We start from the raw sequence: 27,359 nt of genomic DNA, 5'->3' as shown, positions 1-27,359 counted from the left end.
ATAGCCAAAATTTATGCAGTTTTGTACTAGTTGTTTGTGGATTTTTTTTTTAATGGTTTGATGGATTTTTTTGTTTTGTTTTCATTCACATCTCAGTTAAACAATTCTCAGAAGTCCACAGACATCCACAGTTTTCTTCCCCAACACTCCAATTCCATCAAAGGGCAGAACAGCTTCTTCAGGAAATAGTTGTTTTTCAGAATGGGCTGATTTTAATGTATGTTTTAGCCTTTCACTCTTTATTAATAGAACCAGATTCCTAGTGAATTAGAATGAGCTTTTTCTTCCACCATACAGACACAGGCCAAATATTCTTACTCCCTCTCATTGCAGGGAACATATACAGAACCTCAGGGCATCGCTGTGCTGATTTCCAGACGGCAAATTTCCTACATGGCAGTAAGCTTAATGTCCAGTTTCTTCTATTCACCTCCTCCAGCCCTAGCTGTGGGGAGCTAATTTTGGCTGATGATGACATCAAGAACTCCAGCTTCAATAGCAGCCTGGAAACGAAGATAATAATCCATGGGTTCAGGTGAGAGAAAGAAGAGCATTATGGTTAAATTTATATTTATAAATTAAACGGGCAGGGCATTCCCAGGCCCTGTGTGGGGCTGGCATGGAAATCCCCTGCCTATCTGACAATTGAACTCTCCCCAACAGTGACTACATTTGAAAAACCTGCTAATAGCAGAGCCTGGTGTGCTCAGTGCCAAACTGTACCTAAGAACTGCCTGTGAGACTGTAGGTGGGACAGAGTCAGGGGTGGGAAAAAATGCTTTTGACAACTCTCTTTACAATGCAACCTTCATAGAATCATAGAATGTCTTGATTTGGAAGGGACTTTCTGAAGATCATCTAGTTCTAATCCCTTTGCCATGAACATGGCTGCCGACTACTAGATCAGGCTGCTCAAAGACTCATCTAATCTGGCCTTGAATACCTCCAGAAATGGGGCATCTACAGCTTCTCTGGGCAACTTGTTCTAGTACCTCAACATCCTCTGAGTAAATAATTTATTCTTAACATCTGAGTTAAATTTAACTCCACTTTTAGTTTAAAACCATTCAGTGGAATGGACTGCCCAGGGAGGTGGTGGAATCACCGACCCTGGGGGTGTTCAAGGAAAGACTGGATGTTGTGTTGAGGGACATGGTTTAGTAGGAGCTATTGGGAATAGGTGAACGGTTGGACTGGGTGATCTTTTAGGTCTTTTCCAACCTTGGTGATTCTATGATTCCCCTTGTCCTACCACTATCAGGCTGCAAAAAGTTGTGCTCCCTCCTGTTGGTAAACTTCAAGTACTGGAAAGCTGCAATGAAATCTCCCCAGAGCCTTCTCCTCTCCAAGCTAAACAAGCCTAGCTTCCTCAACCTTTCTTTGTAGGTGAGGTGCTTGAGCACTCTGGTCATCTTCACGGAGTTCCTCTGGACCTGCTCCAACAGCTCCACATCCTTCCTGGTGGCCCCTGTCCTGAGTGCAGTATTCTAGATGAAGCCACCCTTCTTTTAATGCACCCCAGGATACAGTTGACTTTCTGGACAGCAAGCAGTGAGAACTGCTGACTTATGTCAAGCTTTTCACCCATCTGAATTCCTAAGTCCTTATCTGCATAGCTGCTCTCCAGGATTTCTTCTCCTAGTCTGCATTAGGCCTTGTTGAATCTCATTAGGTTCCTTTTCAAGACTGTCTACATCAGTCTGAATGACATCCTTTCCTTCTGTTGTACCAACTGCATTACTCAGCTTGGTGTCATCAACAAACTTGCTAAGGATACAATATAAGTCTGTGTCACTGATAAAGATGCTGAAGAGCGCCAGTCCCAAGACTGACCAGTGATGAACACCACTCATCACCAGCCTGCACCTGGGCGTAGAACCACTGATGACAAACCTCTTGCAACAACCATTCAATCACTTCTTTATCCTCTGAATAGTTCACCCTTCAAATCTGTGTCTCTCCTATTTAGAAGTAAGGATGTGGTGTGGGACCATGTCAAAGGACTTGCAGAAGTCCAGGTTGGTTATCATCAGTTGCCCTTCCTTTGTCCATCAATGTCACTCCTTCATAGGTGGTCAGGTGTGATTTGCCTTTGGTGAAGCCCATATTGGCTGTCTTGGATCACCTCCTCATCTTGCATATGCCTTTACATCTCTTCCAAGAAGATCTGCTCCATGAACTTCCCAGGCACAGATGTGAGGCTTATTGGCCTGTAGTTCTCTGGGTCTTGCTTTCTTTGTTTCTTAAAAATGAGTGATGTTTTCCTTTTTTTGGTTACCAAGTACTTTGCCTGACAGCCATGATTTTCCAAGTATGATGGAGAGTCACTTAGCAACCACATCATTGGTTCTTTCAGGACCCTAGAATGCATGTCATCTGACCCCATAGACTTGTATACATTCAACCTCATGAGGTGGCCTCAGACTTGCTCTTCTGTTACAGCGGGAGGAATATTGCTGCTTCAACCCCCCACCTCGAGGTTCAAGGACATGAGAGACATGCTGCAAACATTGGTGTAGAGGCACTTCAGCTGGATTACTGGCTGTTTTACCTTCCTGGAGAAGCCTTCCCCAAGTCACCTGGGACCAATCAGAGGGGTTTTTTTGCTGCTTCCTAAAATGACAGCATTCTTTGTCTCTTCTCTGTCATTTATAAGTACATCCCCCTCCCACATCAAATCCAGTTTAAAGCACTGGTGGTAATCCCAGCCAGCTTGCTGTCCAATATATTCTTGGCCCTGCTGGTCAGTTGCATCCTATTCACATCAACATGCCCAGCCTGTTGAAGGTATGTCCAAGATCATAGTAGCCAAAATTATTAGCACAATACCGTCCATGCCGCCATTCATTCAACTGATCCATTTTCCTCCTTCTATCTTGGTCCCAAACACCAACTGGAAGAACCAAGGAGAACACTATCTATCCTCCCAGTCCTTTTGGCATTCTCCCAAGGAACATAAAGTCTTTTAAAAAATTTTGCAATTTTCATGTTGCAGCCTCCTGAGAACCAACCTTAAGTAGTAGGAGCATGCGATTTACTGTGCGACTAGCTGTCTATTTCTTGTTTCATGTTTTTGGACCTAAAACAAGTTAGGAAATTATTTTCCCTATTCCTTTCCCCCCCCTTTCCTTTCCAACTTTCTTTCTTCTATACCTTTATTCATTCTTTATTTCACTCTTTTTTTTTTCTCTCTCTCTTTACCTGTCCCCTTTCCTTTCTCTTCCATTTTTCTTTCAATCTTTTTATTTAGAAGTCTTCAAGATCCTCTTCCCTTTAAATTGTTTTCTTGCAGAACCTTGATGTTCATCAGAAGCCTGGATTAGCCAGTCATTTAGAATCCCTGCCAGTACTTCTAATGTTGAAAATGTAGGGATGTAAACCAGTTTTTTTTTTTTTTTTTTTAACTGTCACCATATTGGTTGCTTCTTTCACACTGCCATTTTTTAGCCAGCTCTGACCTTTTAATGTGATTTGATTTGATGTGCAAAAGTTTGAATGACAAGTGCCTAGAAAACCAGGATGAAACTTCTGAATGCCTTTGGAGGCATTCAAGGCCAGGCTGGATGTGGCTCTGGGCAGCCTGGTCTGGTGGTTGGCAACCCTGCACATAGCAGGGGGGTTGAAACTAGATGAGCATTGTGGTCCTTTTCAACCCAAGCTGTTCTATGATTCTGTGAAACCACACAAGGAGTTGCAGGGTCTTTTCAGAAAATCAGCAGTTCCCCCCACATGACATAGCGTACTCCTACCCCAGGTGATAGTAGGGGAAGTGGGTAGTACACAGGCTCATTTTCTCAGTGTAGCAGTGATAGACTGTGTAGTTTGACCCAGGACTTCCTCCTGGTTGGCAGCAGAACAGGACCAGGTGTTCCTGGTCAGTTCACTCACTCCAGGTGGGCTCTGTGGCTAACTGGAACACCACAGCAAGACCAAGGTCTCAGCCCAAGCTCTACAAATGTTCTTCTTGGTTGGTTCCTTTCTGAATCAACCCATTCTGGACAGTGTTTGTTACTACACTGCAGCAATGACATGCCAGGTATGTGCATCTGGCACCAGAACAACTTTTCAGCAGCTGTCTGACAGTCTACTCTGAAACATATGAAACAGCATCAGTGAACAATATTTTGTCACATGCCCTTCTTTAGAAAACACCTAACATATTTGTTTCTGATTACTCTGCAGAGCATTGGGTACAAAACCTTCCTGGATTGAAGGGCTTGTCCATGCAATATTGCACATAAGTCAGGTAAATGTGATTGCAGTGGACTGGGTTCATGGGGCTACAGGAGCCTATAACTCGGCAGTGGAAAACGTCACACAGGTGGCCCTCTTCATCACAAGCTTCATCAGCAAGCTCCTGGTAAGCTCTTGCATAGCGCTGTTGAACAACCCTTATGCAGTGAGGATGGTATATCTTTGTGTTTACCAGCCATGCATAAACTCTGTGTAGCATTTGCACCATAGACCCTGACTGTAGTGTGGGAGATCTTGGGTATGCTCCAGAGTGTGTATTTACACTCCTGGAGCAACTGTGACATCAGGAGGATGGAGATAGGGCTGGGAGGGGAGAGGTCTGCCACTCGCATTAGTGATTTGGTCACAGTGGGCAAAGTACTGGGCCACTATGGTCCCCAGCATCCGTCCTGTGTATGTGCTGAGCTCTAGTCCAGCTACTTTAGGACGTTTTTGTCCAAACTCTCCTGCTTACACCACAGAAGACAAATTCTAGTTTCTCATAAGCCTCAGTGCTGCTGTAGGATGTAACGTCACATATTTCTAAGGTAGGATTTTTCATCTCACTCCCATGGTCTCATTCTCACCTACTGTATTCCACTGCATCGTGCTGAACAGCCTGCAGCCAGCAGGATCCCTTCAGATAGAGTCACCTTACGTCATGTCTAAGTGACTATGCTTTACCTGGCAGTTCAACCTATGAATAAATCCTTTGTCTCTGAAAATGTAATCTTAAAGTAATGACCAATGTGCACAATAGTGGTATAAAAGTGAAACAAAATTATTTCCTCTGCTTTACTGAGGAAAAGATTGTTTGTATGGGGGAATGTGAGTTATTCAACTGAGATGAGGAAGTTCTATCTGAAGCAAACCATGAAAGGAGGAGCAAAAGGCTATGTAGTCATGATCAGAAGTATCTGACCAACCTTGTTAGAGCTGGTTTTGCATGTGTGGACCAAAAGAAAGACTCTGAAAAGCAGAAAGGACAGTAGCCATCATTCCCACATCTAGTTTGTTCTCCACTGTATACCTCAAAAGCAATCCTACATGAAAAGAGTTGTGGAGCTGCTGGGTATTTCACCTTCCTTCTATAGAAATACATATTTGTATGATCATCTGCAGGCCCTGGGAGTCTCTGCAACATCCATTCACATTATCGGTGTGAGCCTTGGTGCACATGTTGGGGGCCTGGTTGGGCACTTCCATGATGGTCAGCTGGGACGGATAACAGGTATGGTAAAACTGAGACTTAGGTCCTGATTTCTTATGCAACGAAGAGAATGCAATGCCAGGGACAGGTAGTCATCCATAGTGGTCTTATAACTGTATGAAGGCTCACTCGATCCAAGCTTCAGGGATTCTTACTAGCTTCTAAAGATCCTGACAATACTTTCCAGCCGTCAATCCCCTCCACAGTACCAAAAGAATGCATAACAGGAGAATTCTGCCTCTACTCTCTTCTAACTAGTGAGCTTTCCAAGTCGTGAGATCTTGTTATTAGTGAAATGACACGTCACTCAGTTGTACCAAATCAGAGCTGACTTGAAAACATACAGCTGAAGTCTTAGGTGTGAGGAAGAGATTGCAGTGGGGGAATTACAGATAAAGATGGTTAGAGGCTGATCATGGCATGCAGGGCTTTTAAATTCATGCAGGGTCCTCCAGCTTTTAAGTATGGGTTGGAAAAAAGTCACACAATTTGGGTGAGAAGGGACCTTGGAAGGTGTCCTGTCCAGCCTCCCACTCAAAGCAGGGCTGTCTGCTGAGTCAGACCAGATTGTTGAGGGTTTGTCAAGTTTGGGAAAATTCCAAAGCTGGAGATTTATCTTAGTCGGAGTGAAAGGAGGAAGAGACGCAGACTGAGCAGCAGCCAAGGAAGAACAGGGTGTAGACAGAACATGGTTCCCAGTCTGCTTCAGCCCATGCTGAGCTGCCTCATAGAAAAGGCCTCAAGAAGAGACACTCCACAGGAAATGTTGGTTCCCCCCTCACATGTCATAGCTTCACACATTGCATGTACTACAGGCATTTCTAACCAGGATCAGAGTTTCACGATGGACCCCTGTTAAAGCTGTGAATGAAAGTGTACGTTCAGAGGGATTTTGGGTAACCATCATCCTGTACCAGCATTTTCTCATCAGCTTCATTTTGAGATGACTCCTTCCCAACTCAATTGGAGACCTCTGCCTTTATGTTCTTCAAACCTAATAACAGATCTATGTATCCAATTTATTTTTAGCTCTACTAGAAGTCTCTTTAAACCATGCTTATTCCTGCAGATTCCTCATTGTGCAGGAAAGAAAATGGTATGGGAATGGGAATGAACAGCCCATATCTAAAACTGCTGAAGAACAATTTGTTTCTGGAGGAGAAAAAGAGGAATCCTGAAGGAATTTAGCTGCATGTAGTACAGCTAAGGTGAATAGTGCAGGATGTATGTCTCTGTACATGCAGTTTGTGCTGGGAAGTGGTGGAAATCCCATCCCAGGAAGTATCTGAGAGATGGGTAGACGTAGGACTCAGGGACATGGTTTATTGGCAGACTTGGTAGTGTTGATGATTGGCCCTAATGGTCTTAAGGGCCTTTTCCAACCTAAATGATTCTGTAATTCTGTTCATGGAGGAGACCAGCAGAGAAAACAGAGGATGGAAATGGGCTAACCTGGGAACTGTGCTTGTTTGTATTAAATGTTTCTCCCTCCTCAGGAAGAACTTTAAGGTGTACTGACTAACGCTTTTTATTCTATCCAAAAGCCTTTAACTTAAACTTGCTCTGTAGAAGTGAGCAGGGAACATCTCAGCTTTTTGCATGGGACAAGGCAAAAGAATGTGGATGACAAACAAAAGCAGTACATTCTTCTGACCACTTGTCCCTTTAATAGCCTTTATTCTTAGATAGGACAGTATTTTTAGTAGCACAGGAGCTAACTTTTCTTCTTTCTCCTCTTCTCCTCCTCCCTGCTTCCACACATACACGCAAATATGTCGGTTTGTGTTTTGTTGACAACACCTTCTCCATAGAGAATTAATGGGACTTAGTCCAAAAGGCAATTAAACTGGCCAGCTCTGAGGCAGTGTTACAAGGAGCAGAGCTGCTTCTTAAAGCATTGTTGGTGCCTGGGGAGTGAAAAAGGTCTTGCGAGGTTATTTTCCAAAGCAAAGTGAACAGAATAAACATCAGCTACAATAAAAACATGATCTTTAACCTGTTCTTGGTACTGCCAAAGAAAATTTGCAGTATTACTCTGTCTCCTCAGAATTTGCTCTAGGAGCAAGTTACAGGCAAAAATGTCAGTGGATGCTTGAGAACTTGATTTTATTTCTTGGGAGAAGGCTCAGAAGTATTTCTATTATAAGACTGTCTGATAGTATTGAACCTTTGTAAAGCTTAGGTTGATTAACACCTACAATGCTGAATTCATCACTAAGCTTGAGATCTCCAGTGACATTGCTCAGGCTGTAGCACTACTACAGATGGCAGTACAATTAGGGAAGGTGTTACAGGTTTGAGTCTCTGTCACTGAAAATCCAAAATATACTCTGCCTCTACTCTGTTAGAGGTACTTGAAGCTCAGACATGGCTTTAAAGCCTAGAAATTTGAGGCTTCATGGGCTGCTTGGTACAGAGCTGCTGCATGGAAATGGATGGCTAGGAGCATTGGAGGACAAGGTAAGGAAGCTGCAGTGGAACTTAGTGGAAGCAGAAATCTTTCTGAGCTATGAGAGAATAATTAATCACTTGTGCATCAATTAAATAAACAATTTAAATAAAATTACTGGTCCAGAAATAAGAAAGGGAGGGTCTGAAGGGCATTTGTTGTTGGGCTGTTTGATTTCGTTGCAGGCCTGGATCCTGCAGGCCCTAAATACACCAGAGCCAGCCTGGAAGAACGCCTGGACCCTGGGGATGCCCTCTTTGTGGAAGCCATTCATACCGATGCTGACAGTAAGCTGGCTTCTTTCCTCCTCAGCTCGCCATGTCTGTTTGTCCTGCCACTGTTATTGCTAAGAACCAAGCAGGTTATTGTCCCATTTATGCCACGTGACTACAAGTTCCGGTCCAGTCTGAGGATGTTCCCTGATTAGACAGGCTTCAGAGATGAACACACTGGCAGGCATCCATACCCCAGAGCACATCACAGCAACAGGTGGGAGCTTTAGTGCTGTAAACACAGGGCAATCTTCCAACACATATTTCTTCCCTAACCTTGCTACAGCAGAGTGAGTTTCTGCAGAACAAGCTCAGTGTGCTTTTTGCCACTTGCAAGGAAGGAATTTACGTGTCTAACCATGCTTTGCTTTTGCTTACATGACAACAGAAAGGTGCCACTGTGAGAAAGTAATGGAGTCAAACCCACAGCTGTTGCAGCAATGGATTAACTTTCCTAAAACACTTATGTTCTGCTAATTAAAATGTGCTAAAATATAAACATTTGCCTCTCAGTCACACCCTTTGCCTGGAGACCTCAAAAATCTCTACTAACATAATTCTCACTCATTCCTCATAATTCCCTATGAAAGTTGTGTTCAGTTTTGCTCTGCTTTATACAGGATCAAGAACAGGAATGATGGAGATAGTCGTTAAGACAAAGCTGCCAGTCATTTTTATGGCAGATCCCAGAGCAACAAAGCCAGGGCGTGTGAATAAAATGGGTCATGGGGGAGCTATGTCTGGCACTGCTCACATTCCACCTGTTATTGGGCCCTGTCAAACACCATGCAGAGTACAGCCTACAGTACTACTGAGCATAGGACTAAAGTTGCATTTCATCCACTTTCAGATTTTGGGATCCGGATCCCTGTTGGACACATTGATTATTTTGTCAATGGAGGCAAAGATCAGCCAGGATGCCCCCGGTTCATCTCTGCAGGTGAGAACATTCTGTGGCCAAGCAGAGAGATTTTGTGGACGTTTAGCAATCAGTGGAAATGCTATGTGGCAACCAGCTCCTGCCACAGTCAGAGCAGACGTCAAAGCATGACAACATTTATTTGCAAAGACACATGGCAGCGGAGATTCATGGCCCACATCTCCTCAGCAGCACAAAAAGCAGCTGGAATTAAGACCACATATAAGTCAAATGTCTTGGCAGCAAGGGCTGGATTAAACACCTTCTGGTTGAGACAGCTACACTGAGGGTAGGGTGGCCTAGGAAACCTCACTTCCCATAGCTGAGGTCATGGTGCAGATGGGAAGCAAAGCTATTGCCTTTTTACAGAGGGTTTGGGTCCTCGTCAGTGGCACAATGAGTGGGACAGGGCAGCCATGTGCCCCTCTCAGTATGAAAGACAGGCTCCCAGGTTTCTGCATGATTTCTGTTGCGGTGAGATCTAGGTTTGCAGTCACAGAGATGTTCTACAAAATGTTATTTCGCAGAGTGGAAGTGGCTGCAGAATCTATTTCTTGACTTTTTGTTCCATAGGAAGCTGCAGAAAGGTCAAAACCAGCTGAAAAGCTGACGGCTGCTTTTTTCTGCATGCCTTTATTCCTGCAGGCTACAAGTATCTGATCTGTGATCACATGAGGGCAGTACATCTCTATGTCAGTGCCTTGAAACATTCCTGTCCTATCGTGGCATTCCCTTGCACAAGTCATCAGGATTTTTTGAATGGACGATGCGTGGACTGTGGTGATCCCTTCCTATTCTCCTGTCCCAGAATAGGTACAGTATCAGCATGAGGCCTTCATGGAGCAGGGGGCAATACATTCTTGATGAGTGCCAGCACAACCCACAGGACGTGATTGAAATTTTTCCAAGCAGGATCTGAATGTGAGCTATGTGGGGACAGGGAGAAACTGTGTCATTTTCAGGCTTCAGTAGAGAGGTCAAATGCTTGTATATTGTCCAAGGTAGAGCATCAGTGTCTTGAACATTTCTGATCTTTAAACATTTCACAGGGCTCATACTAAAAGACATTCTCCAGAATCTCTTACCTAGCAAATGGGCAATTTGCTCAAAAAGTGTCTTGTTTAGAGAAGCAGCTGGAAGTTTTAGCCCAACCTGAAAGTCTCAGTCTTCTGCAGACTACTTACCTTTGTTGCATCACTTCCTTCTCATAAATTGCTGCTATGGCTGCCCTAAAGATAAACGACCTGGATTGGGAGAAGATAATCTTTGCCACTTTTAGCCTTTTGAATCACAGCTGTGGCAAGAGGAAAGGAAGTATCCTCAAGTAGCTTTTGGTGACCGGTACCAGAGGAATACACAGAGAGGCTCTCAGATCATCCACTCTCTTCCTGTCTCTGCAAAGCCACACTGTCACCTGGTTAGTGGGTTCGTGTCTTCTCACTTTTGCCAGAAATACCATCTCCAAGCTCCTTGGGTCTCCTTTGTCCTAGCACCTTGTGTTGGCTTGCGTCTGCACAAAGCCACTAAGAGATACATTGCTGATGGTTAGCCACAATAGTAAGAGGAGATTTTCTGGGGGCCTGTTAACCTGTCAAACAGACACCACAAACCTCTTGCTTGCTTGCTTGCTCTAGTATAAAGAAAGGGTCTGTCCTCCAAGACAACTAAGTTGGGAGTGAAGGTAAATTGGAACCAATTCTGTTTCTGTCCTGGGTCCTTCATGGCTCTCACTGCTCTGGCTTTGTTTCCTCCCACAGGCCTGCTAGAGCAGGCAGTTGTCAACATGAGAAGGCTGCCTATGAAAGTGAACGCTTATTTAATGACCAGTTCTTCGGTGCCATTCTGTGGTAAGTAGCAAAGACCAAAAAATGAGCCAGAAGGGGGATGACCAAATAAGGCAGACTATCTGGCAAGGCCAAGTAGTTACAGCCTACTATTCCCATCCGAATCAGCTGCTGTGGAGCTGATGATCCCAGACACATAGCTGAAGAGCAATAACCCTGCACATCTCCCCCATAAAGCCCTTTCCAATGGATTTACTAGTGTGGGCACAGCCTCGTATTAACACAGCCACATGGCTTCAGGGCTGAATTGAAGGGTACAGAAAATGCCTGACTGTTCACATCAGAGTATGCAGATCTGCCCACTGTGTCTCTCAAACCACAGACTACGTTCTTTCTTACACCTGCTTAATCTTAGCTGTGCTGGTGGTGCCAGGCAGTGAGTGCTAGAAATTACTCCTTTTGGTAGGGTAGGTCTAACACACAGCACCTGCCCTCACTCCCACATACTTTCCCTCTTGCTCAGTTCACCACAGCCTCATTGAGTTCCGCTTGCAGAAGAAAAGAAATGTAATCACCAGCATTGAAATCACTTTCTTCAGCAACAGCACCAAGGACACGACGAAGATCACCATGTGAGTTACAGTGCATACTTCTGGCTTGCTTTTTCCCAATTCCATGTATAAGCATGTTTTTCCCAGACCAGGAAAGGCATAAGGATGGAACATCTCCCTGAGTGCAGCCACTGTGTGATGAACCACAGTCTTTCTTAAGTTCCTACACGTTTACCTTAAATGCTTTCAAGAATCAGGTATGTACTACCACTACTTGGTAACTCTGATGAAGTCCACAAGTACACAAACCAAGAAGTGTACTCTGGGATCCCCTTTGTACTGTTACAATGATTCCTTTTTTACACCATACCCATATGCCTGGTGCTGATTTAAATCACCCTCAGATAGTTATTAATCCTACCATGCCAGACAGAGCTGGCTACAGCAGCACCCAATTCACTGGAGGTTCTAGACTGATGGACTTACCTCAAACATTTCTGTTGATGCTCATTAGGACAGCAGTTGCAGAAAGAAAACAAATACATCCCTGCACAGTCAGATATATGTTCAGAAGTACACTTCTGTCTCTGCATTAACACCAAAATGTGCCATAGCCCCCACTGTAGGGGAGAAATCCATTGGGTAATAGACCAAGACTACCTGATTTAGTATGCATGGTGGCGGTGGGTTGATGATTGAACTACATGATCTTAGTGATCTTTTCCAACCTTAAAGATTTTATGATCTGTAGACAGTCAATTCTCTCTTGCCACCACCACTCTCTTCCAAACCGTAACTGAATTAAAAGACCAGGCTCAGAGCTTCCAGCCTCTGCCTCAAGGGGATCTCTCCACCACAGACAAGTTCCCCAGAAGGAAGTCTTCCTCACAACTTCCTGTCCACTGCCAGGGGCTGGTAACCACCACATAGATATGCAGTGTCAGAAAGCTGGAAAGCAGTCTGCTAAAGACCTCAGCCAGCTCTCTTAAGTTCAGAGAGGATCGAGAATTGGCTTCAACATAGCCCTTATGAAGCCAAACCTAACTCTGTTGATGTGATCCTGTGCATTAGGAGAGAGAGGTGAGAACTGAAGAATGGAAGGCCCATGCGGGGTGGGGGGGCTGGCTTGATTATGGATTTTCAGACTAACACTGCAATTTAGAGTTCATATTCCAACCTGATGGAACTCACGTCTGTCCAACTCCACGGTGAAGCAAAAGCAGATCCAAGCAGCCCTGAAAATTCAGAAGCCAGATCTGTCTTCTCCAAAGGTGCGGGAAGGAGGAAATAGCAACACCCAGGTCAAGTCGAGACCCACAATTTGTTCAAGAAGACATGCAGCACTTCCTTTTGCAGCTGTCAGACACAGCATTTGTCACGTGTGCAGCAGGAGATATGAGCCCTGGAGAGAAATCTGCCTGGGAAGTGAGACAGCCAGGCAATCCCAAGGCTTTACTGTACCCTCCCGTTTTATTGAGACAGTAGAGTTACAGCTATCCGGGGACACCCTTGCCCTGAAAGACAGCAGCTGTGCTTCACTTAAGTGCCCACTTAAGAATCACAGGAGTTGGAAGGACCTCAGGAGATCATCAAATCCAAACCCCACCTAAAGCAGATTCCATGCAATAGGTCACACAGGTAGAAGTCCAGACGCCATTAGCCTACACATGCTGCTCACCGTGTCCCCAAGAGACGAGTCCTCAAGCCTGACAGCTGTCACAGGGCTGACAGAGTAAGGAGAGTTTTACATGGCATATTTCCCTGCTGCACTCGTATTGCTTATGTACCACGTTATGTAACACGGCCTCACCCCCACACCCAAGAAAACATAGTTCTGAAGTTAGCCAGAATCCTACATGCACCCAAAGGCAGCGTAGGCTTTGACAAAATGTCAGTGCCAGTAGTGAATTTCTTCAGTCTAATTAATTGTGCTCCTCTGTCCTACGGCATGGCTGGATACTGTCCATGCATGCACAATATGCTGTAAAGGGACAGTCTCTCCTCAGTTTGTTTTCCATCTATCATCCATCCTTCACCTTTATAGCCACAATTTAATGATGCTTCTCGTTTTGGACAGCTTCAAGCCATACACATAAAACTCCAGCATCTACCACTGCAGTCTAAGAAGAGAACTGGATGCACTGGTTTGGATTGGCTGCTCTGGCCTGGGAGGACATTGAGTCCAGCCATCAGCCTGATGCTCAACTTATTCTGGTTACCAGAATTGTAGATTCTTCCTGATCCCTTTGTCATCTCTTCCCTTTGTCATATTTCTGAGCAGACAGTCACCAAATGCCTTTTGGATTTCACCGACTCCACTACACACATTATTAACCAATACAAGGGAATAGGTGCCTAGTAGGTCAGGCATAAGATGCCCTATAGGACAGACTCCATGGAAGGGGGCAGCCCACCTAGTAAAACAGCTGGGCAGCATCACTTCAGGGCATACAGCCTGCCACCTGGCTCTGGAAATCACTGCTCTGGCTTTCCTTTGTTCACATTATGTGGTAAAGAGCTTAATCATCTTCATCTATCCAAGCATCTCACCTTCAGCATGGCCTAAAGTAAATACCTTGAGTAGAGCATAAATAAGCAGTGTAGGCATGCAGCAGTGATTCCTGAAGGTAATGTCCCTATTTCTAGCAAACACATTTCAGGGACATTCAGAGCTAAAGGTGAGTTGCTGTTATTAGCTCCCAACACTTCTATTTTCTGTGAACCTGTCCCTACTCCTCCCATGATTTATGCAGTTACGTAAAGCATCTGACACATGACAGTAATTTTTATGTGGAAGTACTCCTGATTGCAGAGATGAAATGTGAACAGAGGGCTAAGAAAGATACATTCAATTGCTGACTCTTGTAATGCCCCATGTTTTGACAGATGAATCTTTGTACTGCATTTTTTTTTAACCAAGAGGTTTGGATGAGTGCTCTAGGCTCCTCCAGTGTTTCAGTCTGCATCTAGACAGTGGTTGAATGCCACCCCTCATGTCTCTTTCCTTCCATTGCAGACCTAAGCAGGAAGAGGTGGGCAGACGGCTGTTGGCCCACAAGGCTCCCCTCTGCCAGACAAACAGTGTGACGCTCAAATACCTGCCCAAGAATCGGTTTTGGAGGAAGGATGAGTCACACATTGTTGGCAAGTTCTGTGCAGCTCCACTGCCTCTTGGTAACAAGTAAGTCACAGGAATATCTCCCAGGGATGCACAGAGCTGGGGATGAAGTTGGTAGTATACACCAATGCATTCTCTTTCAGTTTTGATAAATTTGTAAAGAGGTCTTTCTCATCCTTCTGTGTCCCCATATAAATAATTTCCTATTCATGAGAGAGAAAAACTACCAAGGTAGTTTTCCATGAGTTTTCTTCAGTTCTTCCCTCAGGATAAAAGTGTTGCACCATACAGGGAAAATGCCACTCACCTCACCTTGAAGACAGTGAAGTCACAAACCATGACAAAAACTCATACTAAATGGAATTGTTGGTTTTGTCCTCCCTTGTTTTCTTCATCTTCCCCATTCCTACAATGGGTCACCATTTGAAGCATGACTGAAATGCTTCAAATGGAAGCATTTGGAAAACATTTTTCAGGATAAGGTAACAGAAGACCATAGATACAGATGTGTATGTCTGTATATACACACACACCTCATACAATGTAACAAAGCACTGAGGCTGAAGACAACCATTCTGGCCCTTCTTGGAGCCAGACACTGCAGGGTACATACCTTCAGCCATAACTACCTTCTCCAGAGCTAAAGCAACCAAGACCTTCTCATTCTGAAAGAGATGCCAATCTACTCCACAGACTTGTCAGGACTGTTGCAGATCCTAAGTTCTTGTAGGCAGCACAAAATAACTGGGTCCATACAGATGCATTATACTCTTTCCATACTGTTACTGAGCCAACACTTACCTTGGCTCCAGGCTGAAGCAAGCCAGTGGGTACTCCAAAGCAGGGAAACCAGCTGTTCAGACTCTGTTCTGAAGGGCAACAAGGGAAGTCAAGCACAAGGCAGCAAAATATATTATAGGTCCAGAGAAAATTGTCATTCCTTTGTAGATTTCAGGCATTTAAGGGTAATGACTATTCCTCATTAGCATGCTTAGCAGAGCAAAGAACTACAAAGCAGTGATGGATATGCAGATATGTGGCTTTTTGCCACTTATGAATGGGATAGCATTGCACGTGGCCCTGAAATTTGCTGACCTGCACCACTTGAGTGCTGGATGTGATGCAGGTGGGAAGCTGTGAAGTTGCACAGGTTCACAACTACACTCATCACGCAACTGCTCAGAGCAGCAAAGTCCGGCCGATTCATCCCAGCTCAGCACATGGTCACCGTACCTTTGCAAAGCAACACAAGATCCATCAGCAGCTTGCTTGTCCCTTTGTTAGAACAGCAATCCCTGCCTGCTAAAACACTGTCTGACTTCCCTGTGCTCTTCCCACAGCAGGACCACGTTCTGTCTGCCCAGGATCCTCACTCTTTATGACAACACAGAAGTCTCTCTCCAGCTGTCTGCTGCTTGCACCTAGTACTGCTTTTGGAGCTCACATGCATACCCAAAGCTGGGAAGGAGTCCTAACCTGCTCCTGCTCTCTCTCACGGATGACACTTTCATTACAGAACTGGATGGGTGTTATTTCTGTTCCTGCATTCAGTAGTAGGTATCAAAGAAAAGAAGCAAGAAGTACATCAGCGATTACAAGACTAAGCAGTTACAAGCCCTCTCAGTAAAAAGACTGTATTGGGACTTTTATCTCACAGATTCTGTTCCCAGATCTGAAAAGTGAAATAGACAAGTCATTTAATCTCATGATTTGAATTGCTATGAAACAAGAAGATAATTTCAGTCTCCTTACACAGGGAGTATTAGGATGATTCATTTGTGGTTTATTAAAGTGTCCTGAGATCTTTGTACTAAAGGTGCAAAGTATTATTTATCTTCAGAATGAGGAGTTCAGTTTTGGTTCTGTCTTGGCATAAGAAAGCATTACAGAATCATAGAATCATTTAGATCAGAAAGGATTTATAAAATCATCAAGTTCAACCATCATCTAACGCTACCAAATCCACCACTATATCACATCCCTATTGCTTTGGCAGCTTTCCCCAGTTCAGAACTCACTTCTACCACTACAGGACACCTTCAGCCTGAGAGTCTTGATTTCGTGTAAGTGCTCATGCTATGTAATCAAAGTGGATTCTCACCCCATGACAGCTCTTCTGGCTGTTGGTTTGTTCTCTTTGAAGCTCACATGGTCACCAGAAACATAGCAGCGTTCTTCCATACAATTTTGCACTGCTTTAAAACAACCACCCAGAACAAAAGATAATAGAACAGAGCACTGCAGGTACAGGACTACCTAACATAAATTAGTCCCAGGAACTCAGTGCAGCCTTTTAGGCCTTGAAAAGTAGCAGATGTCTGGAAAGTACTGGCAGAAGCCTACAGTAAGAGGAAAACATACACTCACAAGCAGCCCTCATCCGTTCCACCCATTTTCCACCACCTTGATGTATCTGCAAATTAAAGAGGACACAAGTGTTCCCTCACTGCTACCCAAAACCCACACATTCTGCAGATCACCCTCTCTGGTTCTCCGAACTGGCATCACCGGGTGACACAGAAGCATAACAGGAACACCAGAGTCAAGAGATAGGAACATACTAAAGGCATTTCAGCCTTGAGAAAGCAGAAATGTCACTTGGCATGAGCTGTCACTCCACCACACATTGTCAATGCAGAGTTACGTCCTCTGCTCAGCAAATGCGAGATCCCAAGGCCTCAGACATCACTTGGAGGAGATCTGTCTGGTGGGGAAAACCCATCAGCCAACTACTGCTGCTGTTGAATGTGGAAGATGTATTTTCCATTTCCACACTTCCTCCTAAGGCGTTGCACTACCTCCTCCTTCCTAGTGGCTGCTTTCCCCAGAGGCTTTTTGCTCTCACTCATATCTTTCACTGTGTGCACAACCCGAGACCAAGCCCACTGAGTACAGGAATGCCATTTCAGACTCTCCTTCTCACCTGAGTCCCAGTTTCTCCTCTTCCTTATTCCAAAAGAAACAACTCAAACCCTTTGCCAGAAACTGGTATTGTCTTTGATAAGCAGTGCTTGCCAGCAGTGAGAAACCAAGTCCCTAGAAGGACCCTTACTACAGCAGATGCCTACTGTGATGTAATAGATCCACTCTCCATATTCTGCCTTCTGATACATGCCTATTACCAAAGCCACCAGGCACCCCCATTTCTCACTGTACTTTTCCCCATGGCTTTCAAACCACCTCACATTCTTCAAGCAGCATTATCACCCTCTGCAAATCCTCAAACACCACCAACTTCTCCTCTGTCTTTAATTGGAATCGTTAAATCAAAGGGAACACAGATCCCGTGAGCAGCTCATGCTGCTTGCAGCCGTACTGCAGTGCCATGGTACCAGGCCTGCCGACATGCCCTGGACAGGCAGGACTAGAAACCAAACCAGGGAATCACCCTGGGGCCAGCAGGTTGAAGCAAACATTGTGGAGTGGGAGGTGCTGGAGGGTCACTGCAGTCCCACGCGTGTGCTTCAATGTGCTCCTGAGTGTTCGTGTCCATGCAGGCAGACATTTTGGTGCGTTCTACAGAGTGTCCATCTGGTCAGAAAGGTGTGTGAGTACACACGCCCCCCAGGTGGGGCTTGGGATCCAAACAGCCTGCTGTTCCCTAGAGCTCGGGGGTCTGCGTGGGAGCCAGGGGAGCTCGTCCTTTGCAGGGAGCAGGAAGGTGGCTCCGGAGGTTCTCAGAGGCTGTGGAAAGAAAGCAGTGGAGCAGGAAGGAAAATTAAGGGGGAGAGAAAGAGACAAAGAAAGAAAGCATCGTTAGTGTCAGAAGAATAATTCTTACTTGTTTTGCAAACCTTTCCAAGACACAAACCTCACAGAGCTTGCCATTACTTTTCCTCCTCCCCCTCTCTTGTTAAATTAGCATGCAAAACCATATAATTCTTCCACACACAATAAATCAGAAAATGTTATCCAAGCACACTGAGGCAGCAAAACCAAAGCTTTTCCAAGCACTTTCTGTGATACCACTGGAACAAAGCCCACAGCTCCTTTAGCTCTGCTCGCAAAGCAGGTGTAAAAATTCCTACTAATGTAGACACCAGGCTACAGCCCATCGAGCACCCATCCATTTTGGCCACCCAAGAGAAAGCCAGCTCACAGATGCAAAACTAAGTAGCAGCAGCTACGCATCTTGCAAGCATTTATAGAACAAGCCAGAGCGAATGCAATATGGAAGGGGGAAAAGGCAGGTGGCTTCTGGTTGTATCAACTTTCATTCAGGGATTAAAGCTTTGTTTGCTGGGGAACACTGGGCTATACAGCAGTATGCTGCTAAAGCAAATTTTGAACAGAACCCTTGAACCTGTCTCTTCTAAACAGGCGAATTACTGAAACAGCTGTTCTCCTGAAAAAGCATGTGTTCTTCAGCAGGATAACACAGTCTGTTTGCTTGCAAGCAGACTAGAAATTCTCTCAAGGACTAGATGATAAGTCCAATAGGACAACACATCTCACAGAAACAGCCTCAAGGTGCAAGGAGGAGGTTTAGGTTGGACATCAGGAAGAAATTCTTCACAGAGATGGTGACCAGGGATTGGAAGAGGCTGTCCAGAGCAGTGGAGTTCCACTCCTGAAGGTATCTAAGAGATACGCAGATGTGGAACTAAGAGATGTGGTTTAGTGATGAGATTCAGTAGATCACACTGACTGTTGGACTTCATGACCTTGCAGGTCTTTTCCAAATGAGATCTATGGACATTCAAAAATCACTGTAGTCATTCAGAAATTGTGTCCTGCATTGTGGCATAGCAAGGTGGCAATATCAATGAAAAGAAAGGTGATTTGCAGAAGCACTCCAGCAGGAGGAATTTAGAGAATTTAGAGAACCAGAAGATAATTACCCAGGCTGGAAGCTGCTCAGGAGACAGATGAGAGCTCAGGACATGGGAAAGCCCCAGGAAAGCTCTGAGACCACAGCTATTGCATACTCAAGCAAGGATGCTGTGGGGACTATCCCTGTTTACTGTTTTCACCATTTCTAAGACAGAAGTTACAAAAGTGCTTGTTCCCAGCCAGGAGGGAGAACAGCAGCTCCTCTCTAGCACTACCTTTTGCTGTTAAGTGCTCAGGTCATGGTGAACAATGTCCTGGTGTGACAATTGACAAAAGGAAGACCATTCCCTGCCTCCACTCCAAATACAGGCCTCTGGAACATTCGGGCTTCTATCACAGGTCTCTACTCCAAACATCAACCCATGCTGACATTGCCTCTGTCCCAAGATCTAGAAAGACAAGAGCTTCCAAATGTTTTAAGAGGACTCTGTGACAGAATATGGACCTTTGTGTTGCATCCTATGAACTTTCCCTAATGCAGATGTAAACGAGCACCTTTTGCATGCATGTTCACAGTATCATCTTATGCCAAATACAGTTGGCTGAAAGGTTTGATTGAAGAAAAGCTGTGGTATTCCTTGCCTCCATCACTTCCTTTCTTATTTTTTTTAATTGCATTTGAAATTCTGATTTTACTGAGCTTCATCTACGAGGAGAATTCTGCCAGTGACCTGAGAATGGATATCCTAGCGCTGAGAAAACAACATACAAGCACAGACAAAGTGCCCATTTACAGCACTAACTGCATTTATTTTTGATTGCATCTATGCAACAGAAATGCCTGACAGTTAAGAGAATGACTGTCTCATAACTGATTCATGTTCCTGCTTCTCCAAGTAAGGACTGAAAAAGCTTCAAGTTTGTACCTCCAGCAGCTTACAGCCTAAGTGTCAAATTAGGAGAACTCCTAAGCTAGAAAATAAATAAGGATTTTATTATTTTTTTTTTTCTGCGAACCATTTTTTTTTTTAAACTAAGCAAAACTCTTGCTGATTTGTTTTATTTAAATCCAATTCAAGGACAACCAAACACACTTGTTCCTCTCCTGGCTAGTTCCATCATATCCCAGATTTCAAGTCAGTAGACGTGGAAATGAAGGAACAGGCACATGTCTTAATTCAAAGCAGAATGGTATTGGACAGGAAGATCTTCCAGCTCCACTGCTTTCAAAACTCTTTTTAACTTTCTTGCAGACTCAGCTTGGACTTATGCAGTGGTCACTTCTAGGATAAAAATCCCAGCTCTATGCTTAGAGTCTGGCAAGTGGCTGCCAGAAAGCAGCATTTCAAGACAGCAGGAATGCACATTTGGAGACTGCAGCTGGTGTGCAGCAGCTGGCTAAATGTAGCTCAGCATAGAATTTATCTCTCAGTCACTTGTATGTGAATTTCAAGTATGAGCCACTCTACCAGGTATTTCTGTTCGCCTGTACTGCCCCAATGTCCCCAAGCCCAGCAATTTCCTTCCCCGAGAGCAAGGAGCTGGCATTTTGGAGAGGAGCATCTTATTCCCACTTACCAGAAAGTAGAGCTTGGGGCATGTAAAAACAACATTTTACATTTGGCCTTTTGCAGTTCAGGGTCATTGGAGACTTTGAACAATGCACAGTGCTCACCACTATCCATCCATGTTAAGACCTAGAGGTGGTTTTACTTGTGCTGTCCTCACTGAGGTTGTCAGCTCCCTTACCTGTATTTACTCTCCTCAGTTCCATACCAGAGTATCTCCAGTCACAGCTCTACCTCACATAAGCAGGCTAATCTCATGCTGTCCTTGCAGATACCCATACATCCCACTAACCTGGATGTCATTATAGTGCCTCTGCCTCCGCAGGGGGATGGAGAGGACAAGGCAGGAAAGAGCTTCCTATGAGCTGGTGACCAGTCCTGACACCCCACTGTGTGCCTGTTGCCTGTAATTAAGCTTTTACCTCCTCCTGCTTAAAATCATGCAGGTCAAGGACATCTCCTTGAGTTCTCTGTATAAGCTGGCAAAAAAATGCTGCCAAGTGCAGCAGACCTCACAGCAGTATCACAGTCCTTCCCAGCACCATGATGACCAAGTAGGTGCACCTGACAATCATAAGGTACATTTGTGGTGATTTCCTTGGGGAAAAAAAGAGGGCTGTGAAGTGTGGGTTTATACCTACTTGTATGCTAACATCCATAACAGGAGAGCAAGGCATCCTGCGCTGGTAGTGGGAAGCCACTAGGAGGGAACTGGTAAGGCCAAGCAGCCACTATCTTCTGCTCTGCTTTTAGGCTGCTGTACCTCTGCCCCTGGGGACCTCAGGGGAGCCACCTGCACTTTTCCTTACCTCTGTGGCAAGCAAGGGCAAGAGGCTGGAGAATTACTTGCTGCCACTGGTGGGTACTTACGCAGGGGTGCCACGTGGGGTGACGCATGCCCGTGCAGGGAGCACCCTCACTTCATATACTCCCCTTCGCTCACATAGTCCATAAATGACCCTGGTAACTCAGCAAAATCTTCCAAGACAAGACTGGTGGAGTCCTCACCCAGCAGGTCGCTCTCAGCCCGGGAGGACCGAGGGCGTGAAGCAGGTGGTGGTGGTGGTGGAGGCTGTGGAGGGGGTTCCAAGGCCCCGTCCAGCCCATGTTCAGGCTGTGGTGAGCGCGGCAGCTCCTCGGCCTCCTCCAGCTCCCCCTCTGAGGAGGCCGGGCCCAGGACATGGTAGAGGCTGGGCAAGCGGATGTCAAAGCGGAGACCAAACTTGGCGAAGAGCTTCTCATTGAGGGAGTAGAGCTTCTCTGAGATGTCATAGCCCAAGTGGGAGGAGAAGAGGCGGGCAATGTAGCGGTCCTTCCTCAGGAGGAGGTACAGCCGCCGCCTTGGCCAGGTGATGTAGCTGCAGTCAGTTTCAGCTGTCAGTGTGACCTGTGGGGCAACAAGGGAGTCATTATAGCCATTTTTTACACTAGCTATAAGACCAGGCTAACAATAATTTTAAAATATACAACACACGACCATATATTGCAATAAATATAATAATAAAACGTAAGAGAGACATACGCAGGGTGAAATACCCTTGGGCCAGAGAAGAACATCTGAATGTAATGGAGACCCAGGCATGCAAACAAGCGTTGGAACCAAAATATCCCGGGGGCTCCCTTTCACTCCATACACAGGGGTCTCCTTGGCCAATCACCGTGGCAGAGGGCCATTGGGAAGCTGAACATGGCTTGGCTGCAAGCGTGTGTCCTTGGGATTGATACCTAACACTGCTGCCATGCAAGCAGCTGCCATATGAAAGAAATACAGGACCTAATAGCTGAGAACTTCCCCAGGACAAGGTTAGCGAGAGTATGGGTCACACAGAAACTGCAGTGAGAAGAATCTCATTTTCCTAACCAATTTCTGGCACTGCCTCTCCTTTTCACAAGGGATTAGGTGAACTGCAACAACAAAACCTGGTTAGATTTTCTCCTAACCAGGGCAACATGACAGGATTTGTTCATGAACCTCTGGCATCATCAGAGCTTCTGGGAAAATGAGCCAGCCACAAAACCCAACTCCTCCAGGCACTGGAAGCCAGCAGCTCAGCATCAGTGTGGAAGAAGATGTCAAAGCATAAGGCATGAGAAAAAGTGGAGTAAGTCAGGCTCTTGCCACTTCTCAGAGGTCCTAGAACTGCTCAACCCAGACAGCTACAGGGGAAAACGTGGGCAAGAAAAGCCTTCCGTGTCCTCTTCCAGCAAAGGTCCAGAGTCAAATATGCATTTTTCTACCCAAGTGACTGTAGTGCTGGAAAAGGTTGAGATGAGATAGTCTTATCAGTGACGCAGATAAGAGGAACTGGTGGGTCTAACACTTGTCCAAGATAGCATGTTCCCACAGGCATGAAGAACAATGTTCTACCAGGAACATTACCATCAAACCAGACCTGATGAATTTCGGTCTCATGCAGCCTGATAATTCTTCATTCTCCTTAGTGAGCAGACAAGGATTTAGGCATTTCTAGCATGCTGCTGCAGCCTTTCCCCACCCAGACCAACACCACCTATCCCAGTGCCCTGGTGCAACTGATCTCCCTGACCAGGAGCTCTAGGAACATTTGGTTTCACAGAAATTAGCTCAGAAAGCACTGCAGATGCCTGTGCAGATGTTTCCTGCCTTAGATGAACCTTTTCCCCTCAGGGAACAACAGTATTGTTCTCTCTTATCAACTCTTACTCAAACAGAACTCAGGAGTGGATTGAAGCCTGGTGCAGAACACAAAATACCTCCACCTCTGGCACAGCCATGCTGTCGTTACTCTCCATCCACCTCAGTACCTTGGCCTGACATCTCAATTTCTGTTAACAAGCTGTATCCTATGCCACCCTTACAGGGTCAGCCATGCCCTGCTGCTCCTTCTCTGGTACGATTGTGATGATCAGTGATGGCAGAGGTCTCAGAACCAGTCACCATGACCTCCCCCTCACGGTAACCTGGACAAATTCAGACCTGAGGAAAGCAGGTATGGGGAGCTGCCTTGGCTTAACCAAGTCTGAACACGGCTGTCCCCATAAGAGCATAATTCCCTCATGACTGTCCCACCCTCCCCATAGATTAGTAAAGCCCCTCCTCATATGCCCCAACTGACACACACTGGATTGACATCCTGATAGCTATCAGCCAACCCCATAGGTTAAAGGCGGAGAGATACGGGCTTGCATAATCTCCTCCAGAAGGAAAGTCAAACAACAAATACTGTGGTGTTGACAGCAAGAGCAAAACTCTCTTAATTGCTGCAAATAACAATCACTCTGGTCTCTCAGCAAGAGATTCCTCTGCTCAGAAAGGACCATATTCAGGCGTGAATCATCCTTTCTGCTTCTCCACCCCAATTAGATGCCATCCTGCCACAGAATAATGCAGCCCACTGGGCAAACATTTCAGTGTTGGTTTAAGGGAGCATTCTGATAGCAGCGATCCAGCAACCCAAGCCCTCCCCGCCTGCTGAACCGTGCCTGGCATTGCTGCTGGCTGGCTGTGGGAAAGCAGGAGTGAGCCTGGGTGACACTCAGGGTTACCTGGAACGTTCCTTCCTCGGAAGGCCGTAGTGACTCCCATTCTGGAGAGTCCAGGAACTGGTATGGAAAGATGTAGTGGAGGAACTGCCCATCCTGGCTCACACGGACCCTGCAGGTACAGGCAAGATGCACAGGCTTAGATTGCAAAGCAGATATCCCGTTAAATTGACCACATAGCCAGTCCCACCTGCAAGGAGAGGCCTTTTCCCTGCCTCATGTGTGTCCCACAGCCTACCAATGACTGCTGCAAACGCTCTGGCCTTTGGGGTTGTCTCTCTTTTTCTCAGTGGGAAATGAGATTCACTGCCACTGCCCTGCTTTCCACATGTTTAATTTTTACTGCATACCCAGCCCTCACAGGTGCAATGCCAGTCCTAAACCAGGACTTCTCAGTCAACAGGACTGCTGCTGTTCAAGTACTTCTCAGCCTGACCATACCTCTTTCTACCTGCATCTTCCCACTTTCCTTTGAGTTGCATGAGGGCAGGCAATCCTCACCTCCATGCTGCACAGTCCTCTCCAAAAATCACACTGGCATCATGCTGCAATCTCATAGTTTGCTGCACATTCAATCTTGCAGCCTCTTGCCTTCCAAGCATGCACTGCCTGGGAAGGTCAAGGACTGCAAAACTTTCTGTTCCAGGCACTTCCTGTGATTCTAGCCCACCTTATCTTGTTATTATTCCATTCCAGAGAGGGCATCAGCAGAGCAGCAGTGCTCTGCAGGGTCAGCCACAGCCTCATAAGGTAACAGGGTGGGTAGCAAGAAATGCAAATCCAATCCCATCTCCACAGAGCATCCCATAGCAAGATGCATACTTCCCACAGCAAAAGAGAGCAGAACAATCCCACCAGTGCTGGCTATACTGCACATTGCAGCATTTCGTGCTCACAGAGCAGCAGCAGGTGACCCAGTGCAAGGCAAGGCAGCTCTCCCCAGAAATGTTATTTGCAGGTCTGGTACGCTTCAAAGGAGGATGCGCAGCCTGGAATTTGGTAAGAAGGGCATCCAGTAGAAATACACATATCCAATTTCCTCCCAGTACGTTGCCTAGGTTGGTAGTCCCCGCTCTTAACACATCCTCCAGAAATGTCCAAACATACAAGAAAAAGCAAGGACAACCCTTCTTCATGCATCGTCTCACCTCCACTGCAGTAGACCACAAGTTCCAGGTGATGCTGAATTCATCTTCCCAAAGGAAAATCCTTGTGAGACACTTACAGGTCTCTTAACTTTTTACTCTCTCTTGACATTAATGCTGAGTGCCTGGCAGCAGTTAATATCACTACTATTTTCTGTATTTAGATTGTGAAAATTGGAAAAGAGATATGATCATGGGAGTGTGCAACAGGCTCTAGGGTAAACAAATGCCAGTACCTCATCATCACTGTTCGCCCTACAGTCAACCCCCACAGTAAGTAAATAGCAAATTAACATAGCTTGAAGGCAAACAGCTACAACCATCTACAGGTCCTCCTTGATGGTCCAAAGAAACAGCATGACAACACGAAAAAGGAAAGAGGCCTGCTGAGGTGAGATGGATTTGACAAAATGACCCTCGAAGTGGAAAAACAGAGCCTCGAAGGTTCAGGAAATGGGGATGGAGCTCTCCCTTAATGCTGCTGTGCAGGGCAGCAGGTGAACCAAAGACTCTTGCTTGGCATACTCAGTCACCCACAGCACAGAGCCATTTCTGGAACCCACAGAGAACACAGGTTCAGACACACCTCCAGCTCTCATGGCTCCAGGTCTACTCCCACTAGAAATAAAATCACTTTAAAAAGACAAAGAAAGAGGCAAGGATCCCCCCCATGTTATCATAAGCACAGCTTTGCTGGCTGTGTATCATTACCTGAAATATTTTTATATATAGAAAAAGCCCAAAGGCAAATTGAAAAGAAAAAAAAAATATCAGCAAAAGCAGCAGGCAGACGTATATCACAAAGCCCTTTCAGAGGAAGGAAATAATCACCACCCCAGTTAGTACGGAGGGAGAAAACTACCAACAGCAGCCTCAGTGCTTTGCTGTGGGCCTGCTGGGAACCGGGAGAGTTTTACCTGCCAGACAGCAGCAAGGAGAGCCGGTCGATGGGAGTCTTGCCCTCCACTGCGTAATTCTGGTCTCGGACTAATGATTGCACTTGCTCTTCACAGCACTTCACAATTTCTCTGTAGACTTCCAGGGGCACCTGCAAGGGCAGGTACATGGCCTTGTAGAGAAGCTCAAACTCTTCGGGGACGGTGTCTCTGCGGAGTCGGTAAGCCAGGTGAGCCAGCTGCAGCACGCAGGTGAGGACGAGCAGCACATTCCAGACTAAGATGTCAAGGCCACAGGCGCTCAGCCAGCCCCACAGAGCATAGCAGAAGTAGCCCGGGGCCAGGAGGCCAAAAATGTAGAGGGACCCAAAGATGCCGCTGCCACCCATGTAGCCTAGGAGGACGATACAGCTGGCCAGATGGTAGGCCGCTCCCTCCATGTGCTCCTTCCAGGCATCGCAGGCAGGAGGCTGGAGGACAGCTTGGTCCCAGGAGGGGCTGCTGGTGCTCATCCTGCCCCGGCTGGCTGGAGTTAAAAAGCAATTGTCATATGCAAAGAGTGCAGAGGTCTGAAAGCAGAGCTGCTGGGTGGCTGTTCCTCCTCCTACTCCTCAGTGCCGGCCGGTCCCTCAGCAGTGCACTTCACAGCAACATGTTAAAGCTCTGCCAGATGTTTTCACTACTGAAAAATCCCCAAAGAGCTCACTTTTTCTCTTTGTGGCTCACAAATCAGGCTGGCCCCCTCCCTAGCCGCACCAAAGAAAAGCAGATCTGGCAAAACAGAAGCTGAAAAAACTCAGGCAAAGAGAAAGCAGAGGCCATTAGCTGGAAAACTCTGAGCCCAGTTAGAGATCTGGTTGCAACGCTCCTGTCGCCAGCCCTCTGACAGTGAGAATGAGCCCGCGAGAGAGCGGCAGGG

At 45.9% G+C, this 27,359-nt stretch overlaps 2 protein-coding genes across 4 annotated transcripts in view; one reads left to right on the top strand and one right to left on the bottom strand.

The window, feature by feature from the left end:
* The window catches only part of PLA1A (phospholipase A1 member A), a 17,609-nt gene extending 1,258 nt beyond the window's left edge, over positions 1-16,351 (top strand). Inside the window, exons 2-11 of one of the 2 annotated variants that reach the window (XM_052666135.1) lie at positions 334-535; positions 4,183-4,360; positions 5,356-5,464; positions 8,078-8,179; positions 9,015-9,104; positions 9,729-9,896; positions 10,841-10,930; positions 11,391-11,499; positions 14,435-14,599; positions 15,880-16,351. In XM_052666135.1, coding sequence (XP_052522095.1) covers positions 334-535; positions 4,183-4,360; positions 5,356-5,464; positions 8,078-8,179; positions 9,015-9,104; positions 9,729-9,896; positions 10,841-10,930; positions 11,391-11,499; positions 14,435-14,599; positions 15,880-15,961 — 1,295 coding nt within the window. In that variant the 3' untranslated portion in view covers positions 15,962-16,351. Of the gene's footprint in view, positions 1-333; positions 536-4,182; positions 4,361-5,355; positions 5,465-8,077; positions 8,180-9,014; positions 9,105-9,728; positions 9,897-10,840; positions 10,931-11,390; positions 11,500-14,434; positions 14,600-15,876 lie in introns of both variants that reach the window. The other variant, XM_052666125.1, reaches the window with a different exon arrangement.
* On the bottom strand, positions 16,297-27,359 carry POPDC2 (popeye domain containing 2). Of its 2 annotated transcripts, none has more exons than XM_052666285.1 (4): positions 26,462-27,359; positions 24,403-24,511; positions 21,886-22,264; positions 16,297-18,220 (listed from the first exon to the last, which is right to left on the bottom strand). In XM_052666285.1, exons 1-4 carry the CDS (start codon positions 26,950-26,952, stop codon positions 18,138-18,140), a joined length of 1,062 nt encoding a protein of 353 aa, XP_052522245.1. In that variant the 5' UTR covers positions 26,953-27,359; the 3' UTR covers positions 16,297-18,137. The 2 variants fall into 2 exon arrangements, with proteins under 2 accessions (XP_052522245.1, XP_052522235.1); XM_052666275.1 differs by having other exon boundaries at positions 21,748-22,264; positions 26,462-27,358.

The sequence above is a fragment of the Tympanuchus pallidicinctus genome, unplaced genomic scaffold (genome assembly GCF_026119805.1).
Source record: "Tympanuchus pallidicinctus isolate F22 unplaced genomic scaffold, pur_lepc_1.0 scaffold10, whole genome shotgun sequence".
NCBI lineage: Eukaryota > Metazoa > Chordata > Aves > Galliformes > Phasianidae > Tympanuchus > Tympanuchus pallidicinctus.
This window is presented reverse-complemented; position numbering and strand designations above follow the sequence as displayed.